General features: G+C 39.9%; 1 protein-coding gene and 1 pseudogene across 3 annotated transcripts in view; both read left to right on the top strand.

Moving 5' to 3' along the window:
• ADAMTS9 (ADAM metallopeptidase with thrombospondin type 1 motif 9) overlaps positions 1-25,806 on the top strand; it is a 176,543-nt gene that overhangs the window by 93,596 nt on the left and 57,141 nt on the right. For all 3 annotated transcript variants that reach the window (XM_037040884.1, XM_037040885.1, XM_037040883.1), the window contains 3 exons: positions 910-1,179; positions 8,925-9,086; positions 11,246-11,422. In XM_037040884.1, coding sequence (XP_036896779.1) covers positions 910-1,179; positions 8,925-9,086; positions 11,246-11,422 — 609 coding nt within the window. The remainder of the gene's footprint in view (positions 1-909; positions 1,180-8,924; positions 9,087-11,245; positions 11,423-25,806) is intronic.
• On the top strand, positions 13,944-23,948 carry LOC118983614 (tubulin beta-4B chain-like; annotated as a pseudogene).

Here is a 25,806-nt window from a genome sequence, read left to right as displayed (position 1 = left end):
AGCCTCAAAACATACATACATGCAGGCAGACAGACAGATATCAGGTACATCTGTTTACTCACTAGGTATTTGATAAAGCTCACTATATAAAAAGCAGTGAACAACAAATAATAAAGTCCTTACTGTCGTGGAGATTAGTCCAAAGGAGATTCCAGGCCCTGAGGAAATACAGAAATAGATATATGATATAGCAACAGGTACTGGTAAGTATTAGAGGAAGCCCAGCAGAGTCCTGGTGTAGAGAAAGATGGCTGTGCTTTCAGACAGGGTGGTCAGAAAAGGGCTGGCATTGATTGAGCAGGACCAAGTTAAGTGAGGGAATAAGCCACATGGATATTCCTGTGGTACAGCAGATGTGCAGACCTGAGATATGAGTATTCTTGGCATAGTAAAAAAAATCCGTAAGTCCAGTGTGGCTGGAATGCAGTGAGTGGAGGATGGCAGGAGGTGAGTGAAAGAGATATCATCGGGGTCTACCCATTCAAGTAAGGACTGTGGACATCCAATAGCATCCAAAGTGAATTTGGGGGTCCCATGACCTGACTTTTGCTTGCGAGGGTCACTGTTTGTGATATGTGGATGGCAGACTTGGGGGTGGGATCAAAGTTATGAGCAGGAGCCCAGATGAAAGGACATTGCAATAGTTCTGGCAAAGGAAGATGATGGCTTGGACTGGAGGTGTGATGGTGAAGGCAGTGAAAGGTGTGTATTCTGAACACTGAGCTGACACGATTTCTCAATGAAAAGGCTGTGGGGTGGGAAGAAAATGGGAGGAATGAAGGATAACACCAAATTTTTTGACCTGATTAACCTGGTGAGTAGCAGGCAATTTACAAAAAAAAAAATGAACTTTCATGCATTTATGGCTGCTGAATGGCTGACCCTTTTTTTTCTGGACATTCAACATAGTGTTCTGTGACATGCGGGCAAGGTAGAACAACCCGGCAAGTGGTATGTGTCAACTACAGTGACCAGGTGATTGATCAAAGCAACTGTGATCCAGAGTATATCCCAGAAACCAACCAAGACTGTTTCATGTCACCATGCCCTCAACGAACCCCAGACAGTGTCCTGGCTCAAAACCCTTTCCAAAATGTGGGTTATCACCCCAGGAGCTTCAGCCCTAGCCAAACCCATGTGCTTGGTGGAAACCAGTGGAGGACTGGACCCTGGGGAGCAGTGAGTATTTACTGAGGTCTTTTCCTGACTTGCCTTCTTCTCTTTCACTGGAGGCACTGTTTAGGGAAAAACAGACTGGAAGCACCTTTGAAGCATTTTTTTCCACAACGAACTGACATGCATTTTCACCTATTTGGGGGTCAACCGCAGTGGGTAAATTGCAGTCCCTGAGAAGGTGCCACAGAATGCTGTCTGCACGCACCTGTAAGCTACCTTGACTGGGTGGAGAACAGGGTGTCGCTGCTGGGTGACCGGATCAGGTGACCTCCTGGGGGTGCTGTCAAGGCTGGGGTGAGTGAGCCTGGAGGCAGCACTGGCCATTCTTACCTGCAGGGAAATTAAAAGGGCAGAGGAACTTTGCTGAAAGGGACCTTTTACTGAATGCCATTTTCCTTCTTGCTATTTTCCAGATGCATGCGATGTCAGAGTGGCATGGTTGCTATGTAATTTGTAGCAGTAGATCGTGGTCCTGGATGGGGTGGGGAGACAGAGGAAGCTAGGTAAAAGCTGTGTGTAGAGGAGAAGTACTGTAACTTGTGGACTTTGGCAGGTCCCCTCTGCTCTTCAAGCCTCAGTTTTGTCGTCTGTAAAACAAAGTTAACTGTAATTCTGGCTTTCTTGGGTTGTAAGAATTAAACTCAGTGATGCAAATAAAGTGCTTTGCACTCTGCCTGCCACAGAGTGAGACCTTAATAGATGTCAGCAATAATCTTTATCATTACTATTGTCCTTCAAAATAGGAAGACCTTGAAAATGTTTAATATACAAAGGAAAAATATGCTTTTCAATGTTTTTAATTGTTTGCTAAATAATTTTCCAATAAAAATAGTTACATTGTGGAATATTGGCCATGTGGAATGGAACTGCAGGCAGGGGGAGGGAGCACTGGCCCTGGGTGGTGTGAGGGTTAAGGGTTTATTCATCACTCTGGGGTCTTCTTCTAAATTATTGACTGTCCATTTCCTTCTAGTACTGCTAATCGTGTTTAATTATTTCTGGACTAATTATTTTTGGATTAGAAAGAGACTGTTTTTCAGCCAGTTGTTTCAGTAAATCAGACTGACTTTCCTAGGAATTCTGAGTAGCTGCTGTGTGTTTGCGAGTAGCTAGCTGCTGCATTCTGCCAAGTCGTAGGGACCTTCCGGCCTCTCATTCTCCCAGCTTGTTTTCCTCTTCATGTTCCTTCGCCTGGCTCAGAAATGACTTTGCTTCTGAGAAACCAAAGGTAACTAATCACTAGACATCCCACAATTCTTCTGATGGAAAAATTCAGAACTTGCATATGTGTTCAAGTGATAGCACTAGAAATTTTTTAAAAACATTTTAAAGCTGCTTCTATTTAGGACTGCATTTAGGAGTGATACATTCCTTTGAGACTGAATGATTCTGCCCCAGGCGGAATTCCCAATTAGGGGGGATTAGGTAACCTTTTCCAGCAATGGGCAACACCATTCTTTTCCCCATTGTGCCTGTTTTGTGTTTGGTGATTTTTTTCTAATTTAAGTAAGGCTGAAGTTAGACACTGTGATCTTTCAGGCCTCACTTGGAATGCCTGCCCTCCTCCCAGGAGTGTGTGGGATGTGCATGTGTCCTTGCGCGATACAGCACACAAACTATGTGTGTGCCTTCTGTGGCAGAAAAGGCAGCAAAGAATCATAAGCACTAGAGAGTGGGAATCTCAAGTTTACACTGGGTTCTGGAGAAAGAACCTTGTTTTACAGTAGAGTTCTGCATAAGCTTGAACCCTGTAGGAGGCTTTCCATGTATTATCAGTTAGGGGTCTCTAGTTGCAAGCAGAAGAAAGGAAACTGACTCTTTCAATTGAAAGCAAAACCAACAAAACTGTTTAGCCCCAGTACAGGCAGAGACCAGTGCATCTTCAGGGATCTAGCTCAGGTCTTGCCAATTTTTTCTGCAAGAGGACAGATAGAATATATTTTTATCTTTGTGCACCATACAGTCTCTGTCACAACTAACCAGCTCTGCTGCTATAGCACAAAAGCAGGCATGGACGATAAATGAATGGGCATGGCTGTGTTTCAATAAAACTTTGTTTATAAAAACAGATTGCAGGCCAGATTTGACTGTGTTTTGCCTAATCCTGCTCTAGGGGTAGTAGTAATTAAAGGATAACTTCTTTAAAGAGTTTCTCTGTTAATGAATCCCTTTTACCTCTGAATCACCCTTGAGTTACTCTACTCAGGATTCAAATTCCCAGGAAAGTTTGATTGTCCAGGTTGTTCCACTTGCTCACACCTTAGCCAGGGCAGGGCAGAGTATTGTAATAGACAGTCCCACTAAGGTGGCATCCATTGCGGGAGGAATCATTCTTTATGGGAGAATTGGGCTGCCAGACGTAGGGTGAGTATATGAGGCAAGTAAGAAAAGTAGGTGCCCATTACCTCTTCCTTTTTTAAAGGCCATTTACCCCTTTTTTTTGTCCAGTGGGGATGATAGGTGCAGGGTTTGTTCAAAGAAGTATCTACCTAGAAAAATATGTCGTCTAAAGAACATTGTCCACAAAAGAAGTGCAGAGTGAAATTCTGCAACATAGGCCTTGAACTAAGAATCCCTGTTAATCAAAAAAGACAAAAGTGAACCTGGAGAAGATCAGGTACAACACCAAACCTGTGTGTGGGAGGGTAAAGACCTATGCTGACCATGGGTTTAGAACTGTGCAGTGTGGTTAAAGGGCTGTGCAGTTCAATTGCTTGGTCCCAGCTGAGCACTGTCTCCATCTCTTTGGTCAGATCCTCAGGAGGGAACATCTGACTGGTCATTGGGCAGCTGTGGATTAGTTTGCTTGGATCAGGTACCCATCCTTGCTCCAGTAGGACATATTGAAGAGAAGGTAGAATGTGGCTGATAGAGCTGCTTCTTCCAGAAACTGGAATGGGATCAGGCGATAAATCCTGTGATCACTGCCATAGGAGTTAACAGAGGTATGAGTGGCAACAGAGCCCTCCCTCAAGTAGTTTACCATTTTGTTGGGCCATGCGCTCACAGGAAACGTAATAAAAGAATAACACAAGATTTTGTTAAGAAGGGAAAAATTCAAGGGCCAAAATGTGTGTATTCCAAATCTATTTATAATATGGAACTTTCTTCTAAACATTTCAAATTCTGGTCCTCAGACAAAGCCAATTAAAATAATAGTTCTCTGTGTTGTTTTTTTTTATTATGGACTAATCTGTTTCAAAAGTAAGAAAAAATATTTCAAATTTACAGTATACCAGAACCATCTGAGAATAGAGATAGAATATTTTAAAACATTCGAAATTTACCTAAATATTTTCCTGGACAGAATTCATAAATCTATTTTCTTGCTCTGTGCATATTTTTAAATTAGGCTCAATATATTTTTAAACCTCTCATAATTTGACAAGCATAATTGTCAAATTATTGTCACGGGAAATTGAACTGAGGTCCAATATGATGAGCAAAATATATTCACATCATTATATGAAAGAAGCTGACCAGCAAAAAGTACCATTTACAGGCATTTTGAAATAACACAGGTGTACAGGCTTACCTAAAGAAAGTAGAAACATTTCAAAAAAACAACCTAACCCGACGCCTGCAAGAACTCAAAGAACAACAACAAAGACAGCCCAGAGCAAGTACAAGGAACGAAATAACCAAGATCAGAGCAGAATTAAATGACATAGAGACTAAAAGCACAATTCTAAGGATCAATGAATCCAAGAGTTGGTTTTTTGAAAAGATAAACAAAATAGACAAGCCTTTAAGTAGGCTCATTAAGAAAAGAAGAGAGAGGACACAAATAAACACAATCAGAAATGAAAGAGGAGAGATTACAACTGATACCACAGAAATAGAAGGGATTGTAAGGAATTACTATGAAGAACTGTATGCCAAGAAATTTGAAAACCTAGGTGAAATGGACAAATTTCTAGAAAAATATAATCTTCCAAAACTCAATGAAGAAGAAGTAGAAAGCCTGAACAGACCAATAACAGCAAATGAAATTGAAGCAGTAATCAAAAAACTCCCATCACACAAAAGCCCCGGACCAGATGGTTTCACAGGAGAATTCTACAAAGCGTTTAAGGAAGAGCTAACCCCTATTCTTCACAGACTATTCCAAAAAATCCAAAATGATGGGAAACTCCCAAACTCTTTTTATGAAGCGAGCATTATCCTAATTCCAAAACCAGAGAGAGACACAACAAAGAAAGAAAATTACAGGCCAATATCACTGATGAACATAGATGCTAAAATCCTCAACAAAATATTGGCAAATCGCATCCAACAATACATCAAAAAGATCATACACCATGACCAAGTGGGATTCATCCCAGGGATGCAAGGATGGTTCAATATCCGCAAATCAGTAAATGTAATACACCACATAAACAAAAGCAAGGACAAAAACCACATGGTCATATCAATAGACGCGGAAAAAGCTTTTGATAAGGTACAACACCCATTTATGATAAAGGTACTCAGCAAAGTGGGAATAGAGGGAGCATTCCTCAATATAATAAAGGCCATATATGAAAGACCTACAGCCAACATCATACTGAATGGGCAAAAACTGAAAGCTTTTCCACTAAGATCAGGAACAAGACAAGGTTGTCCACTTTCACCACTTCTATTTAATATAGTATTGGAAGTTCTAGCCACAGCAATCAGACAAGAAAAGGAAATAAAAGGCATCCAAATCGGAAAGGAGGAAACAAAACTGTCACTGTTTGCAGATGACATGATAGTGTACATGGAAAATCCTATAGACTCTACCAAAAAACTGCTGGAACTAATAAATGAATTTGGCAAAACAGCGGGATACAAAGTCAATATCCAGAAATCAAAGGCATTTCTGTATACTAACAATGAATCAGCAGAAGCAGAAATCAAGAAAAAAATCCCATTCGATATAGCAAAAAGAAAAATAAAATATCTGGGAATAAATCTAACCAAGGAGGTTAAAGACCTGTATGCAGAAAATTACACAACACTGAAGACAGAAATCAAGGAAGACACAAACAAATGGAGACGTATACCGTGTTCATGGATTGGAAGAATTAACATCATCAAAATGTCCATACTACCCAAAGCAATTTACAGATTCAATGCAATACCTATTAAAGTACCAATGGCATATTTCACAGACATAGAACAAACACTTCAAAAATTTATATGGAACCATAAAAGACCCCGAATAGCAGCTGCAATGTTAAGAAAGAAGAACAAAGTAGGAGGGATCACAATACCTGATATCAAACTGTATTACAAGGCCACTGTAATCAAAACAGCCTGGTACTGGCATAAAAACAGGCACATAGACCAATGGAACAGAATAGAGAACCCAGAAATAAACCCAAATCTCTACAGTCAATTAATATTCGACAAAGGGGGCAGTATCATAAAATGGGGTAAAGATAGCCTCTTCAACAAATGGTGTTGGGAGAACTGGACAGCTACATGCAAAAAAATGAAACTCGAGCACCAACTTACATCATACACCAAAATAAATTCAAGGTGGATAAAAGACTTAAATATAAGCCATGACACCATTAAAGTCCTAGAGGAGAACATTGGCAGGAAAATCTCAGATATTTCACGCAGCAACATTTTTACTGATATGTCCCCTAGAGCAAGGACTATAAAGGAAAGAATAAACAAATGGGATCTCATCAAAATAAAAAGCTTCTGCGCAGCTAAAGAAAACAGCATTAAAATAAAAAGACAACCAACTGTATGGGAAAACATATTTGCCAATGATACCTCAGACAAAGGTTTAATCTCCAAAATATACAAAGAACTCACACAACTTCACTCTAAGAAGACAACTAACCCAATTAAAAAATGGGGAAAGGACTTGAACAGACACTTCTCCAAGGAGGACATACAGAGGATCCAGAGACACATAAAGAGATGCTCAATATCGCTTGCTATCAGAGAGATGCAAATTAAAACCACAATGAGATACCACTTTACACCGGTGAGAATGGCTATCATAAACAAAGCAATAAACAACAAATGTTGGGGAGGGTGTGGGGAAAAGGGGACTCTGGTCCACTGTTGGTGGGATTTCAGACTTGTACAACCATTATGGAAAACGGTATGGAATTTTCTCAGACAACTAAAATTGAACTTGCCTTTTGACCCAGCAATTCCACTGCTAGGATTGTATCCTAAGAACCCTAAAACACAATCCCAAAGAACATATGCACCCCCATGTTCATAGCAGCACAATTTACAATAGCCAAGAGTTGGAAGCAACCTAGGTGCCTGTCAGTAAATGAATGGATCAAAAAACTATGGTACATATACACAATGGAATTTTCTTTCTGCAGAAAGAAAGAAGGAGCTCCTACCTTTTGCAACATCATGGATGGAACTGGAAAGCATTATGCTGAGTGAAATAAGCCAGGTGTTGAAGGACAAATACCATATGATCTCACCTTTACCAGGAAGCTAAACAACAAAACAAACAAGCAAGCAAAATATAACCAAAGACACTGAAATAGAGAACAGGCTGACAGTGACCAGAGGGGAAAGGGGAAGGAATTTCAGGGGAAATAGAGGAGGGATTTAGAGGAACATATATAAAGGATACATGGACAACAAGTGAGAAAGGTGGAAATGGGAGGGAGAGGGGGAGCATGGGATAGAATGGGAGTAATAGACAGAAAACTGTACTTGAAAAATAATTAAATAAAAAAATTGGGAAAAAAAAGAAATAACACAGGTGTGTGCTGAGGTTTGATAGAAAGCACAAAGCAGCCATTAGAACCTGGAACTCAACACATTATTGCAAATACATTTCGATGTGATAACTCGTGGGAATTACATTGCTTTGAGAACTAGATGGTTATTTTATAGTCAAACTGTTAAGCATCAGATTGAAGGATAGTAGCAAACACATTGGGTTCCAAAAGATAACAAACTTATGAAAAAACACTCAAGATGTAGATAAATAAAAAAGCTTTGAGAAGCTTGTATGGGAAATTAGCTGAAATGCAAGCGTAATTTTGTGACAGCCATGAGAGGTGTGCTAGACTGAACATCCATTTGAAGAGAAGTTTATCCATGTGAAATTCAGTGAAGTTTATTGGGAAATATACAGAAAGAAAGAAAATAAATCTTGCTACCACCAGCCACTAAGGTAGATTCTATAATTGAGGGAGAGATGGCATCATTACCTGTGAGAAAATGATGTCAAAGTGGTGTTCCATATAAGTGAATGAGTTAATACGAAAGCTTAATTTAAACAACTGGCTATTAGTTAAGCCATGTAATTTGATGCCTATGTTGAAAAGGAAGTCAAATATTGGTTCTAAATAAGCACTGGTAGTTTTGAAAAGAAAAGAATGTCTCAATGGCAGGTGTCATTCAACACCTGTGTACCTGTTGGGAATGTAGAGAAGATAAAGGAGGACCATAAATAGGGCTGCTTTGGAAATAACAACACATTATCACTCGTTAGCCACTTTCTGGACACTGGCATTTACCAAACACCTACATTAGACATTTACTGAACACCTATTCAAAGCCTAACATGTGCAAAGGAGAAGCCATGTTTTTGACCTTCAGGTATTTATTATAAGACTTTTACATCAAACAACCCCACAGGAGGGAACATCTCACAACTGCTGTCTGTCCTTTGTGGACAATTTCTGTCACTTTTGTCTCTGACCTTTCGGTCAGCTGTTTTTAGTGATTCTAAAGTGGAAATGGAGGTGGGGATTAACCTGTCGACTGATGTCTGATGTGTTCAGTGTTCTAGCACCTGTGCTGGCGGGTGGCAGCGCCGTGTCGTTGTCTGTCAGGATGAGAACGGATACACCGCAAGTGACTGTGTGGAGAGAATCAAACCCGATGAGCAAAGAGCCTGCGAGTCTGGGCCGTGTCCTCAGTGGGCTTATGGCAACTGGGGAGAGGTGAGAGTAAAAGTCCGTTTATACGTCCTTTGGAAGAAACATAGACCCATAATTTTATATGACCAAACTGTGTTATTGTGAGTAGTTTATTTGAAGGAAGAAGAATTAGCTCCAGTGAAAGCTTCTTGATTTGAGATTAACTAGAAGACCTGTCTCAATGCTAAACTACTTTAAAAATGCATTCATGACTATATAGACAGCTTGATTACACTGGAGAGGAAAATTAGGGATGAATGTAGATAAATGCTAATTTAAATTGTTAACCTCTCCTAGTTAAAGAAGGTGGAGGCCTGTAAAGGGATTGAAAATATTAAATTAGTTAACAGAAATTTTGACATCTTCTTCAGAGTTTTGGGATGTTTGTGATACACTCTTATTCTCATAGCATCATGTCTCACATTATTTTAAACCCCCAATGAAACCAGAATGAATGGGTGTTTTTTTTTCTTATCACAGGTGACTCCTTTTCAACATGAAGTGAATAATTAGCTGTGTATTCTAAAATAGTGAAAATCTTGAGCTGTTACTTTTTAGACCTTCCTAAAGAGTGGCCTGTTCTTACTTTTTAGACCATTTTAAAGAGTCTGACTGATGAAGGGCAGTGGAGTATTCGAACCAGAGAAAATTGGGTACCATACCCAACCCTGACTCATATAAGCTACGTGGCCTTGGCAAAATCTAACTTCACTAAATATCTGCATCCTCTTCTATAACTGAGGATGATAAAGTCATCAAATTCATCGTATTCGTGGCTAATATATAAGATGGTGCATGTCAAATGCCTATCACATAGCCCTCAAGCAAAGATGATTGCTATGATAAAAATGACAGTTATTACAATAATTGTCAATATTAGTAATGACAATAATATCATTATCACTAGTATTACTAATTATTATTATCATTAGTATTACTATCATTACTGAGCCACTATTATGTGTAGGGCTTATATACTTATTGTTTTGTTCTCTTGAATTTACAGAGAGATCACATATTTAAAGCTTGTTGAATTGTTCTGTCTTGACTGTAAAGTTTATAAAATAAAACATGAGGATTAACATCTTGGAGATTCCAGTGCCAAAGGGGGAAAAGACACATGAGATGAGCAGGCACATTAGTGCACCCTCCTGCCTAACCGAAATCATATGTTCACATTTCTTGGTTTCATACACGTAACCCAGTAGTCATAGGCAGTCATTACAGAGATTTTTGTTGACTTTCGTTGACAGTGCGTCATTCTGGAGGGCTTGGCTCAAAGGCAGGAAGGGAGGGTCGGGCTTTGCAAGTCATGTAGTGTGGCTTTCCCAAAACTCCTCAAAACGTTTTGTCCCGTGGGACCCATAATTAAGCTTCTGTAATTGGACTGAAGCCAGGAGAGTGCACGCATTCACTGGGATGCTTGCTTTCGGCACGGACCAGATCATTCCACATTCTGCGGGAGATCTGGCCTTGACACAGCCGGGAAACCAAATGTCAGTGTTCCTGGATGTGAGCACAGCAGTTTCCTATCCAAGAAATACAACTTGTTTCTGCCTCAGAAGTTTGGATCCGGCCAGGAATCAGAACTTGATCCAACATTCCCATCATGCTGTTTATTCATTCTCAGGGAAGGTCATAGTTATTCTAAGATTCAAAGATAATGTAAAATATTTTGACATCATAAAGATCTTTGGAGATTGAAGTCACATGATAGGCAAAGGTTGGTGACAGCTTCTTAAAAGTTGCCAGGAAATAAAACTGGCTAAGTCATTATTTCTTTTATGTGGTACTGGGTGGGTTTGGGATATTTGATTTTTGGTTTTGTATACCGTAATCCTATCCTAAACACTTGTTATTTGGTTGACCTTGGTCAAGTTAATTAACCTCTTTTAAGCTTAGTTGCCCCATATATAAAATAGGGCAAATAATTATTCTCTCCTCTTGATGAGGTCATAAGCACTGAGTGCAGGTGAAGAGGTAGCACTCAGTAAAATATACCTACACTCAGGTAGAGAGCTGTTGTAGATATTACTTTGGATAATTCAGTGTGCTCTGTCTAAAGACTCACCTTGCCCTGTGCCAAAATGGAGTTCAACTAAGAAATATTTCTTATGGGAAAAGAAAATTTGCCATTGGCTCTTCAGACAAAATAACTGTAGCCTTTCTTTTCCTTTTTGCAGTGTTCTAAGCCATGCGGTGGAGGCTTACGAACAAGACTGGTGGTGTGTCAGCGGCCCAGCGGTGAACAATTTCCAGATCTGAGCTGTGAAATTCTTGATAAGCCTCCAGATCGTGAGCTGTGTAACACACATGCTTGTCCTCAAGATGCTGCATGGAGCACTGGCCCTTGGAGTTCGGTACGACACTATTAATGTTTGTTAGCCAAACTACCTAACTAACATACCCAATTCCAGTGTACTCTGGGGCATTCCTCTGCCACAGATGCTCACAAGGGCATTCCTGAAACTGTGTGATAAACAGTATATTATTTTCATTTTCTTCATATTGATATACAACAGAATTGATTGTTTATGATATTGCCAATGTGACTTTACAGAAAACATGTACCTCATACAGGAGTGGTGCCAATGGCCAAGCAAAAGTTCCTTTTCGCAGAGGGACAAGACTATATATATTTTTGGATTTTTTTAAAGAAACAGAATAACTTAGTGTAGTTGTCAAGCTCCAAAGTGATTTAAGCAGACAGCTCAATAGCAGGCATACTTTCCTTTTCAATGCTGTGGTCGTTTGGACTTTGGGAAGATTCCTGCTTATTGAGGTCGAAGCAATGTTTTTTTCATTGATTGTAATTTGCCACTGGGTGACTCAGGTACAACTCTCAACCCAATCACCATAAAGGTTGTATTCATAAAATAGACGTAAATCATTTGAAATACACAAAGGGCCAACAGCTCACTCAGTGACCTGATGCTTTTCATTGTGTCTAAAATGTTTTCCATGAAGACACAAAGCTCATTTGAGACTATTTCTTGCTTTCATCCCAGGCTTCCTCTGCTGTCTGCTTAGTTGACATTGTGAGACAGGTTTCCACTCTAAACACTATGCAATCGTCCGGGGCAGCTCTGGGCAAACAGAAGGATCAGCAATAAGAAAACGATACTTTGGCTGAGTTGTGCCACAACCTGTGGAGCCATTAGGGCTGTTTCATACTAAACATTCCTTTAAATACAGTAATTGCACTAAAGCTGAAATTATGTTCTATTAAGTCGTATCCAGAAATTTTTTATGTGATTCTAGGAAAAGTCTTAACCATTCCTGGAACCAGCTAAAGAGCAGATTAACTGAGGTGGCACGCCTAATCCCCGTGGATTCTTCTCATAATCAGGGGCTTCAGTGTCTGAAGGTAGAGCACTAGCTATGCAACCTCTGTCCTATGTATTCAGTAGACATCTAGAGGAATCTAGAAGATCATCTCAACTGGTACTATTTAGCTGAGCTGTAGGATTTTATTCAAGAGCTTAAGAAATGCCAGGGTCAGATGAATGTTTACCTGGAGCATTCGTGAGCTGGATTGGCACTGTCCCCCGCCCCAGAGTGAGCACGTTGAAAAAGACTGGAAATAACCTCAGATTGTCAGGAACATCCTCTGACATTCTTCACTTCGCTAATTTGCCTGTTACGTATTATTCTTCATGAAATTCTCCCCCTTGAGCCCCTTATATTTTCACCCTATTTACTCAGCCAAGAACACAACCACAGCAGAATTGTGTTTTAAAAAGTCTACTGGCTCTCTAAAAAATTGTCTTTCTTTAATTCGACCAAAAAATGTCATCTAACCTTCAGGGAGAGGGGTGTGTGCGTATATAATATAACACAATATACTAATATAATACACATTGTATACTGTATATGATATACATGTATGTATCATATACAATGCAATATATATATTAGTTTCCACCAGATTTTCTTCTTTGAACACTCTCTAAATACAGTTCAAAAATTTTTACACAGGATTACCACCCTACCCCACACATATTTTAAGAGCTTAAATTTTAAAATACAATCTGCTATTTAATTTAGCTGAAGACTTTAAGGGTTTTATTTTTACTATAGTTGTTCTTCTTGGACCTGCACAGAGTTTTCTGAAACACAGAGAGAAGAAGATAGAGATTTTAATCCTCTGTTATGCACAGAAAGAAATACATGGATTTCTCAAATATTTTTGCTGCCTCTATGATTTTAATGCTTACTTTATAAAGTGGTCATTATTCAAATATGTATTTAATGCCTCTGCAGCCTAGCAGCAAGGTCACTCCTTCAAGACTGTTGTGATTTTTTAAAAAATTCAATCAAAACCACTTTATTTAAATAGATATATTTATATTACTTTAATGTATGTACGTGAAGACAGTTTTTCAGATTCTTACTGTAGGAATTTCATTTTACTTTTATGTTGATTTTTGTGGATGCATTGGTACAATTTCATAGCAATGCTAAACTTAAGCATACCTCAGTGAATTGTGTCAACATCCATAAGCCACTTCTGTGGTGCTTCATTCTTATACCTGGCACTAAAATTAACAAGAAGAAGTATATTTGAGGTACTAACATGTTGCTTGCAACAGAAAGCAGACTAAATTTATCAAAGACCAAGGCTAACGATTAGTCCTTCAGCAGCTTGCTTTCGTCCCCAAGGACTCCCATGCTGGAGATAGCATGGAGAAGCAGCTGCCACTGTGAGGAGGCTTTTTCCAAAGTCAAAATGGAGACAGCTTAGTTCAACAATTGTTACTAAGGAACAATATTTAGGAGAGAAATTCCAAAACGGTGTTAGTTTTAGTCTCTAAACTGAAGCTCCTGTGAACATAGGGTTCAAGTACCTGTTTTAGGCCCTTAGTTCTACCTCAAGTCACGATGAATCGATGGTGAGAAACATCCTCCAAAAATTCAGCCATTTCTGTTCTCTTCATAATGTGTCCTTGCACTATTAGTTAAGACTATTTTGTTTTTGAAGTCAGGTTCTACCACGGATAAGCCAGCCTCAGGAGCTGACTGTGCAGTGAATGCACACATACTCTGTCTAGAGGGATACATTGGAAAGAGAACTCTGTACTATCAAGTGCAGCCCAAAGTAGGTTAGAAATCTGTACTTCTAGAGAAACTGACTTGTCAGATAATTAAAGTAAAAAAGGGGCTAGGTGAAAGATATTACCCATCCAAGCTGGTCCCATGGCATACCTCTTTTGCCTTGCTCCTTGTATCTGCTAGCTGATCGATCATCTTGCAGACTAGTCTTTTATAGGAGACATTGCTCATTTTGTTTTCCATGACAACCCTAAAAATGTTCTCTTAGCCTTGCTTTAGGTGCTTTGGAATAATGCTTGTTAACCCAAACAATGAGAATTTATGATTTCACAAAGGAACGGTGCTTTTGTTTCTGCCTGGCCGATTTATGAATTTTGTCTACCTCATTTTCATATTAAAGTTCGTAGCTCTTGTAGGTAGAAAGAGGAAATGTTTGACATCAGCGATTTTATCACCTCACTGCATTTCTCTTTAGTAAAAAATAAAGAATATAAATATCACTCATATTTTCTGAATACAACTTTAAGCAGCCAAGCCTAGTATTATCTGAATATTTTGAGCAGTACAGATTTCTATGTGTTTATATAATAAAGTATAATTTATTTTTCTATGTTATTTAATTTTATATGTAATGTTTAAAAATCGGTGTTTATTAGCAGACTGTAAAGTCAAATAGGCTATGTGAATTAGAAATTCATTTGTATGTTTCTTTTGGTTTTTAAAAGGTACACTTTAATTTTATTTGCCTCCAACCTGTACCATTCCTCTCCAAATCTGAGTAGCCAAATGACATACTTTATGTAACTGGATAGTTTAAAATGTATAATCTAAAGGGGAATACTTCTTCAAATATTTTTGAATTGGAATTGATGCTTAGTGATATAAACAAAAATATATGAGGCTTAACAGTTGTTGGATTTTTTCTTTTCTAATACTGTTGTCCTGATTTATTGAGCCTGAACTATGAATCAGTAATGCTCCATTTATTGAATTTGTAGATAATAATAAAATATAGCCAGAAGATAAAATTAGTGATTAGAAGAAATGATTCTACACATGTAAGAGGACTAGGTATAGGAAAGAGCTCACCTGAAGTGTGTGAATTTCATCATGCCTTATTCTTTGTGTTCAGGTAACAGTAAAGTACATCACCATTTGTCAGTTCTGTTATTTGCCAGCCTGCAGTGCATTTCAGAAAACATTTCTTATTAAAGAAAAATAAATACTGAAATAATAAGCTTGTAACTTTTAAGAGAGTCACACTTTTCAAAAAATTATAATTCATAAAGGTGAGCCCAGTCTCCTGTTGATTGCACATCCCCCTAGGAGGCCTCCAGTTTTTAATATCACTTATTATGGTAATTGAGGGTGAAAGGACTAAAGTAAGGGAGTTTTTTATATGAGTTTCACATTTTATAAGGTGCTGAATAAGGTGAAAATAGTAACTTTATAAGGTGAAACTAATAACTCTTGAAAACAGATGACTATAGCTAATGTTTACCAAGCATTAACTATGTACCAAGCCAAGTCAAGTGGATACACATCACATTCAACCCCCATGTTACCCTGAGACAGAGGTGTTTTTATAAATATATTTGACTATATGATAATCTACTTTAGGGATAAGAAGACTTCAATGTCAGTATACTAGCTGTATTAATTCTGCTTATCTTGATAGAAACAAACAACCTATGTTCAAAAGGAAACATTTAAACTCCTGTTCATATTCAGTAAAGGACGCGCCAACAGACACCCCACCTAGCCTCAGCACTACTGAGCTAACATTGCCCATTTCACTCCAATGACAGAAAATCCAAATTTAGCACTGTTAGTGGTGAATTCCCACAGCCAGCAGTTAGGAGCACTTCAAATAGCTAGCTATGTTGAGGGAATGGCAAAACACATCTCTCTTTCATTTTAAAGATATAATGTTAGCCAGATTAGGAGCATGATGTAAAGATTTGACCACAAGGAATATCACATTAAATACATATACATTTTTTATAAATATGAGATGTTTTTACTAACAAAGACACATTTTAAACATACTGTTTGAGTGCCTTTTAAAAAAGAAATAAGAAACACATTCTTTGGCTTATCCAATTGGAGTATAAAAATAAGATAACTTTTTAAATCAAAATATCACAACATATGAAATTATTAAATTTACCTGCATTCAGTGTAGATTAAGACTTTATAAACCTCTCTTCTGAAAATGTGTTCCAAACCAACCCAACACTGTCCTGCATCTATTTCATTGGACATAAAACTTTGCTGTTCTTTTCCCCCTAGTATTTATAGTGATTGAATGTATGCCTTCTGACAGCTGATAGTTTGTGATAGCTTGACGGATTTCTACTCTTACAGTTGTACAAAGGTGAGGACAGGGGCGGGTCAGGGGGTGGAGGCTGATGAGACTCTGAGGAAGAGGGAAGGTCCTGGTGCTGACGCACATCAGGGAGCTGCCCTTCTGGAATGGAAGGCATCGGGCCTGGAGTTCGGGGTGGGAGGCAGAGGTGAGTCCAAGTCTGAGCGACTGGCAGGCAATCCTGACTAGTAAATGCAGTTGAGGAGCATTTATTTTATGAGGGGGAAGAAAAAACTCTGGGTCATTCCTTAAAAAATAAAAGTCATTCATTTTTCAGCAAGTACTTTTTATGTGCCTCCTGTGAACCAGGCTCTGTTCCAGATGCTAAGGATATAGCAATAAACGAGTCAGCTCTTCATTCTAGTGGGAAAAAAGTCAGCATTAAAGGAATAAAATTACACCTGTAATTAAAGAATAGACCCTTTTTTTCCTGGCAGTCTCACTACAACCATAAAAATAAAAATATATATTGCTATTAGGATATATAGAGAAAGGTGAGCAAAATTATGTTAATAATAATAAATAATAAAATAATAAATTAATAGTACAAGGATAAATTGTTTCATGTACTCACAACTGTAAACCTACCTTTGCCCATATATATAAATAATATATATATTGTTATATATGTATATATTGTATATACATATGTGTATATGTGTATATGCATATAATTATGTGTACGTGTGTGTATATACATATATGTATATATATGTATATATCATCTATTATATACATATATACTATGTATATTATTTATATTATATATTATATATATGATCTTTATGGCTGCTCATGAACTTTGTTTAATAAATACAAATTATCAATCCTGTCTTTCCTTTTAAATGTGCAATTGCCCAACCATTTTCAGGTATGAATGCTCCCTGGCTGATGGCATGGAACATTTAAAAACCTCCTAGCAGGGAATATCCTTCTGCTCACTTTTACATTAGAACCTGGAAGTGAGTTCCATGGTCTGAGAGCCAGGATAAGTGGAGGCCCGGGCTGGCTTCCGCTCCCTGCGGCAGTTCTCAGCCTCCACACACATGTGGGAAGTTGTGGCCAAAGAGCAAGTTCCCCCTTTGCTACGCAGTGGATACAATGAGATCTGGAATCTGTGTGTTGCCACTCACCACCTTTGCTTCTTGTTGTTCCCTCTAAAGTGGGATCATTTTCATGAATGGTTTTAATGACCACGACTTCCCTTTCCAGAGATTAATACAACACATCCTGGGCAGCCCAGAAAAGAGTGTGCAGGAAATTACATGGAAGATAGTCAGCATCGGCTGACTCTACAAAGCCATCACTCTTAGCCAAATCTGCGTCCCCTTTCCTCCTCTTAGAAAAAGGTTGTGCTTTGGCCAATACAGCCCAGTAACTCTCTATCTTGATGGAAATGTTCTCTCTTTGTTCTCTGATATGGAAGCCACTAGCCACATGGGCTAATATTGAGCACTTGAAATGTAGCTAAGTTCCACAAGGAAGTGTATTTTGAATTGTATTTAATTTTAATTACTCTAAATTCAAACAGCCACCTGTAACTGGTGGCTACCACACTGGCCAAGGCAACCTCAGGCAACAGTGCAACTTTAATAATAATAAACTAGCAAAGAAGTCAATAAACTTATAAAAATAAGTTGGGGAGAAAACCCTGTACCAGCATATAAGAGGCCCTACATAGGACGCACTTCCCTGCAAAGAGTAGCATTCTCTTTCCATTCTTTTGTGTTGTGCCTTTGTTCTGAAACACTTCAGTGGGTGTTCCCTGACAGCTGGGCTTTAGAAAAAAACAGGACAATAAAAAAGAGAGGCTATCAGAACCAGCTGTCTTGGGAGTAGTAACTCCAGGGCCGCAATGTAAAAACAGCTGTTAAAACAAACGCTCCTCTTGTGCATCTCAGAGTTCAAGTTCATTGTGGCAGTAAGTTCAGTTAAGGAGAAAGAATGTTTATGTGTTCAGTGAGCTGAAAGGGCAAGGCTTGATTGATGCTTTATAGGAGAAGACAAAAACGGAAACCACCAGGTAGCCACCTTGTAGAAGCTTTCCTTTCACATTTACTGAGCCCAGTAGGTGAAGGTTGAGCTGATTAGCTTTGCAGGGCTCTGTTTCAAAGACACTTCAGAAGAAGCAAGCTTGAGGTAATGTCTCTTCCATTACTGTAATTGCCATCATTTAACTTCCCAAAACTTAGCTGCTGCAATGTTAAGAAAACCCTTATGGATTCATTCACATTCATATTTCATACTGATGCTCCCCAAAATTAAGGTTTATGCAACAACATTGGCTGCAAGCTGACTTATGATGTCATCAATTCCCTTTTCCAGTGGCCAGATAAAATTTGTTTGTTTTTTTCCTTTAGGGCAATGTGTCCTGAATTAAACTAAACCATTCAGGTGGTTTGTTTTTTAAAAGTTCTTACAAATTTATTATGTTTACTCTCGGGTTATCTGTGCACTAAAATGGGAAACAATTAAAAAAATTCTTCCTGATCCCCTTTTCCCTGAAATACCTCAAAAAGTGGGTGAGTGAATAGTTTCAGTTATCCACAAAGAGCAGTTTTTCTCTCCTTTAATTTTGCACAATGTACTTCTGTTGGTGGGGAAAATGGCACCAGCTGTCGGACAGTTGGAGTCAGACTGGACCTTGGTTCAGCAGCCTCAATACTTGAGTTCTGGCTAAGAAAGAATTCAGAGTCAAGACTCAAACCATAAGAAAAAGTTTATTTAAAAGTCATAGAGGTACAAGAAGTTTTGGAGTCAGAAAACAAGTTACAGAGGCAAAAGAAGGGCCCTTGGGACTTAGGAGAAAGAAAGGTAAAGGCAGCACACCAATGAGGGGTAAGAGCGGGGATGGAAAAAATTCGGGTGTGCTCTCAAGGGGGAGAGTGTGCTGGGTCCTCCATCCTAAGGGCTTTTAAGGGCAGAGATTTTAGGGGAGGATCTCAATAGAATATTCATCAGCTTTCCAGGTGTGTCCTCTAAGGGTCATGATCTCCACTGATTGATTGGTCAGCACCAAGGCAGGCAGCCATGAGTCAATGCAACTGGCCCTGATGTCAGCCGTGGCGCCTTTGTCTGGTTTTGCTACTTTTCTGGGCCTGGAGCTGAAACACAACTGAGGTCCAGCTGTTATCCCGAGGGCTTAATGCTTAAGGGAGTGGTCTTGCAAGGGGTCTACCTCATGACTAGTGACATGTCAGGGCAGAAAAGGTCAGGGAAGGGTTTGAACTGCATGACCAGTGATATGAAAGGTCAGGAGAGGGTTGAAACCACAAGACTAGCAATATGAAAAGTCAAGAAGTCAAAACCGGATGACCAGCAATATGCTAGGGGAAGAAAGGTTACCCTGAGGACAAGATCTTGTTTTCCCTATTTTGTCCATTGCCTGACACCCATGGCTATCTGCCATGGGTACCTGTACCTGGCTCAGCTTCCTCTGCTCATGTCTGTCTTAAGTATCTACCACATTTCCCTCCATAATTTTAGGGAGGATGTTGTTTTTTTCTTTAACGTAACAACCACATTTTGAAACATTTACTTTTTGCTAGGAAATGTGCCAAAGCGGTTTACTCACATAATCTAATTTAACGTTCTCTATTTGATGAAGTTAGCACCATCAGAAAAGTCAACCAGTTGTTTTTTTTTTTTGGTCACACTGATAGGAAGTAGCTGAAGCAGAATTTGAACTCGGGATCTCTGACTTTCAAACCCCTGGTATTAACCAGTGTGTAATCTCAGAATAATGTTTAGTTGGTGAAGTGGTAAAATGCATCCTCTGTGGAAAGACAAAGCCTACCATCTAAGATTTCTGTTCTCCTGGGTTGTAACTACTTGAAACATTCTGGAATGAATGAGCCATTTACAAATTTTGCTCAGAGCTCTAAGGGGATACACATGAGAAAACGGTTTCCTTTAAAATTAAACCAAGCAGTAAAGTGCAAAATTTGGGTCTTCTAGATGATTCTGAGGTGGGGGGAAGCACATAGTACTGAGCAAACACACATTAGGTACTATTTCTGACATTTTAATATACAAAAAGAAATACAATAACTTGAGGTAATAAATCTAAGTGTTTTCTTTATTTGGTAGATATAGAGATAATCGGATGATAAGTTAGACTGTGTTAAAGCCCGTGGGGGAATTTGCAGATGTTTGTGATGATAAGGCTTGTTGTAGAACATGCATGCTATTATGCTACGAATAAACTCTGAAATGATAAAATTAAAATTTATCAAAACATGATCTCATGCCCTGGCTGGTGTGGCTCAGGGGATTGAGCATGGGCCTGCGAACCACACGATCACAGTTCGATTCCCAGCCAGGGCACATGCCTGGGTTGCAGGCCAGTTCCCGGCAGGGGATGGACGAGAAGCAACTATACATTGATGTTTCTCTCCTTCTCTCCTTCCCTTCCCCTCTAAAGATAAATAAATAAAATATTTAAAAAAAACATTATCTCCCACTAAAAGCTCTCTAGTTGAGCTAAAACAAATGAAGTGCTTTGAGATATCTCCCAAACTCTTTTTGGAGCCGAAGCTAAGCTGCAAGGATGTAACTCTACGTTGGCAAGCCTTACTCATTCCCACTGGTAGGACAGCCAGCCATTCTGGATTCTGGCCTTGCATTCTCTTCCTGTCTAGTTCCCCTGGTTCCCCACTGCCGCTGTCTCTCCTGGTCCTTGTAGCAGGTGAATGATAAGACTTGATTATGGTTAGGAGCTGTGTAAGATGAAGGGAGGGAAAATATAACAGGGAAAAAAGAGTGGGTTTGGTTACCTTTTCTTAGACAGACAGAGGAAGAAATGTAGACACAGACAGTAGAAGTGAAAAACGTCTTTTCCAAAGCATTTATTTAATTCACTCAAACCTTAATTTCCTTTGGGCTAAAGAGGCCCACTGTTCAAACCTGCTGCTTTTCTCAATGTGGATATACCTGTAAACAATATAGAAATGAATGAATGAGCCGAGCTACTCAGGAGCTGAACTCCTTACTGCGTTAGCATAGACATGTGTAAATAAAGGTTAATTTGTGGGAAGGAATCATTTTAAAAATACATAGGATTGGACAATGCTGTTGTGTCAGTGATTTCCTGACTTGGGCAGCTGTATATCCCTGACTTGGGGAAACTGGTGTTTTGGAGGTGATAGGACATTATGTCTAAAAATTGCTCTCAAATTGTCCAGGAAAAGACAAAATAATACTGGCATATGTATATGTATGTGTAGGTAAGAAGGAGTGTGTGGTGAAATGTTGCAAGTTGGGGGGTCTGGGTAAGTGGATTAAGAGTTCGTGGTATGCTCTTGCCATTTCTCTTTAAATTTGAAAATTTTCAAAACAGGCCACTTTAAAATTTTTCTTAGAAAAACATAAATATGTTAAAAGTGTATTTTTTACTTCACAAGGAAGTGAAGAGTAGGTCTGGACTTATTTCAGGACTTTAAAATTTTTGACACATTTTACAAAGCAGTTTTCAATCTCAGATTTGTGCTGTAACATCGTAATAAAAACGAATACTCTAGCCAGAGCTCAGCATAAACAGAAACCTTCCTCGTTTTTTATTGGCTTTTTTCCTGTGGCTTTCTCTTCTTGTCTCCTTCTCCCTCCCTCCCTTCACCTCCTCCCACCCAGGCAGCTGAAATGAAAAGCCTCTGGGAATGCTGTTGTTCCTTATTCCCCCCCCCCCCTTTCCCAGGGAAATAACACACTTTCATAGCAAGTCTTGTCAGTATACTTGGACATATACAGACTCGTATTTTCTATCCACTGCTCCCAGTCAAAGCCCAGATTCCTTTGAAAACAAAAATGTGTACTGTTTGTTTTCCTTTCACTTAATAAAAGCTCTCCAACCAACTCACCTAATCCTGCATTTCAGTTTTCCCTTTCTTAATGAAATCATTACTTTCTCCTCATTGGTTGTCTCTTAATCGGACATGAACCATCAGGGACCCCTTAGCAGTCATGGGAAATGTCGGGGAGAAGTGCTGTGCAGAAGATCATGTTTGTTCATGGTAGTTAGCATCTTCGTAGCTGTACGTGGAAACTGATTTCACAATGTACAGGTCATTTTCTCTATAGATCAGGACTTCCCGACTCTGTAGCATAAGATCTTGACCTTGTTGGATTGATGTTCAGCAGGCCATTCACAAAGAGGCTCTGTGTGCCTTGCCCTGTCAATTAAAATCAATTCAGTTTTGAGAGCTTGTTAAAGGACTTTCTCAAAGCCTCGGGATAATTAAGTGATTTTCAACTGGAAGCAATTTCTACCCTCACTCCCACCCTCAATGGACACTGGGCAATGTCTGGAGATACTCTTGGTTGTCACAAGTGAGTTCTGGATGTTGCTGGTCTCTAGTGATTAGAAACCGGGGACGTGGAGCATTCCGTGCACCACTTCTGGGTTCTTGCTTCGTCTTTTCACACTTGCTGCCAACGCTGCCGTGAGGAAGATTGTGCACCTGCAGGCCAGCCAGTGCTGCAGTGAGATTGGTGCTAAGTTCTGGGAGGTGACAGGGATGTTTGGCATCCACCCTACTAGCACTTACCATGGGGACAGCAGGCTGCAGCTGGAGCAGATCAATGTGTACTGCAATGAGGCCACTGGTGGCAAGTTTGTGCCCATGCCCCAATGCTCATGAACTTGGAGCTGGGTACCCTGGACTGTGTGCGCTTGGGGCCCTTCAATCTCACAGCTGGACAACTTTGTCTTTGGTCAGAGTGGTGCCAGGAGCAAATGGGCCAAGGGGCACTACAGGGAAAATGTGGAGCTTGTCAATTTGCTGCTGGAGTCATGAGGAAGGAGGCCAAGAGCTGTGACTGCCTGCAAGGCTTCCACGAACTTACTCCTTGGGTCAGGGGCAGGGCTGGGTCTGAGATGGGCACCCTCCTAATCAGCAAGGTCAGGGAAGAGCACCCAGGCAGTATCATGAACACCTTCAGCATGGTGCCCTTGCCCAAGGTGTTGGACACCATGATGCAACCGTACAGTGCCACCCTCTCAGTCCACCAACTGGTAGAGAACACAGACAAGACCTACTACATCAACAATAAGGCCCTGTATGACATCTGCTTCAGAATCCTAAAAGTGGTCACACCTACCTATGATGACCTGAACCACCTGGTGTCAGTCACTGTGAGTGGGGTCACCACCTACCTGCACTTTCCTAGCCAGCTCAGTGCTGTCTGTCAACATGATGCTTTTCCCCCACCTGCACTTATTCATACCCAGCTTTACCACCTGCTCACCAGCCAGGGCAGCCAGCAGTACCAGACACTGACGGTCCCTGAGATCACCCAGCAGATGTTCGATGCTGAGAATATGATGGCTGCCTACAACCTGCACCTTGCTGTGCTACCTGGCCATAGCAGCTATTTTCAGGGGCCTCATACCCACAAAGGAAGTAGACAAGCAAATGCTTAATATCTAGAATAAAAGTAGCAGCTATCTTGTACTAGGATGCCATGGATGAGGAGGAGGGCAAGTTTGAGGAGGAAGGAGAGGAGGAGGGGTGGCCCAGAGCTGTCTGGTACCCAGGAATGCGTGGAAGCTGTGAAAACTCTTCCCTCACTCACAACCTGTCCTCTGAGAGCCCTGTCTCACTGTGTGTACCTGCTCTTCTACCTGTCTTGACATCACATGCTATTACAGGCACCATTATTAAAGCATTTTGATAGTGCAAAAATAAAAAGAAAAGAAACCAGGGATGTTGCTGAGCACTTTACATACAGAGCATAGCCCTCAACAACAATGAATTATCTGACCCAAAATGCTGAAATAGTGCCAAGATTGAGAAACTGTGTGGAGACATCTGGTGAAAAGAGGGAGGACTCATAGTCAAAAGGCAAAGTTGAAGGCACAGTCACAAGCTCTGTGGAATGACACTGGTTAGTTGTTAGAAAGTACTTCTCTCTGGAGGGTTAAATTTTTAATAAAATATTATGTGTGGGATCCCAGGAAGCCATCCAAGTCAGTCAGAGATTCTCAAGATTAAAATGCCAGAGTCCCCAGGTCATCTCACCAGACTGAATTTGCAAACCAAGCAGCAGTGTCACTCATTCTTTTCCTGGAGGGAGGAGGGGAGTTGTTAAGACATGCAAATGTACCCCGGGTGACCCACAGGCACTCTGCATGGCAACATTGACAGGAGTGACCAACTTTGGAAAGAAAGACATAACATGAGAATGGACATCTCTGAGAAAACTAGGGTTACTCCAACATGTTAAAAATCTGGATTATTCTGATAACACAGATAGTTCACATGTATATGTTTCTTTCGATGTTATATTTCAAACACTCCCTCATCCAGGATAGAATCAGCACATGTGCAGTGGCCCAACTGTATCCAGGAACTGGTGTCAAGAGTTGAATATTTAGATGGGGGGGGTACTTTTTTAAGAGTAGGATTAATCCTAGTCCACCTTTTATCTAAGAAACAGCAGACTGGGTTTCTGATTGAGGACTAAGATAGGGGGTGGTACAGAAAGTGTTCCATGGCTTGTAAACAGATATGAAGCAGGGTTTCCTAACCTCGGTACTATTGACATTTGGGACTATGTAATTCTTGGTTATGGGGCTGGTTTGTGCACTGTAGTGTGGATGCCAATAGCATATCCTCTTCATTGTGATAACCAAGAATGTCTTCAGGCATTGCCAAATGTCCCCTTGGCAATGGGACCATAATATCACCATAATATCACTCCAACTCCCATAATTTTATGGACTTCTTACAGAAGAACTTTCCTTCTCACAGTCTCATGTATGGTCTGCAGCACTTCCCAAATATGTTGAATAACAATCCCTATTTTTTAAGTCAGAGGATCTTTGAGATGATAAACTTGTTTCCTTCCTCCTCTTGGGGAAGATAAATCATTACATCAGCTTTTGTCCTTCGTTATTTCCCCACCTGTTTGTTGTTTTGTTTGTTTTGAACCTGTCAGAGGGATCCATACATAGATGGTCTGCTTTTCCAGATGTGTGACATTAATTTGGCTTTTCAGTACGTGAATTTCTGGGGAAGGAAGTTTCTGAAGTTCTGCCCCTCTGCATGTCCTTTTTCCACTTTCCAAGTCATCCCATCCCACACAGGCACACATATGTAGACTCAGTAACAGGCACAATTCTAAGATTGGTGGGTCAGAGAACATTTGGGTGGTACATCTCCTGGGCCTAGAAGGAAAATCAATCTCAGCTCTTCTCCTTCAAAAACAGTACTAGCAATGGCCATAGAAACCAGTAGTGACTACAAAGTATGGACCCTGGACAAGAAATCTATCAGTAGAGGAAAAGGAAGCAAAAGGAACCCAAGACAGTGTCGTCAACAGCAGAAA

Source organism: Sturnira hondurensis, unplaced genomic scaffold (genome assembly GCF_014824575.4).
Source record: "Sturnira hondurensis isolate 20B ecotype Veracruz unplaced genomic scaffold, ASM1482457v3 Scaffold0002840, whole genome shotgun sequence".
Classification (NCBI taxonomy): Eukaryota; Metazoa; Chordata; class Mammalia; order Chiroptera; family Phyllostomidae; genus Sturnira; species Sturnira hondurensis.
The sequence above is the reverse complement of the archived record's forward strand: the minus strand, read 5'-3'. Positions and strand labels throughout refer to the sequence as shown.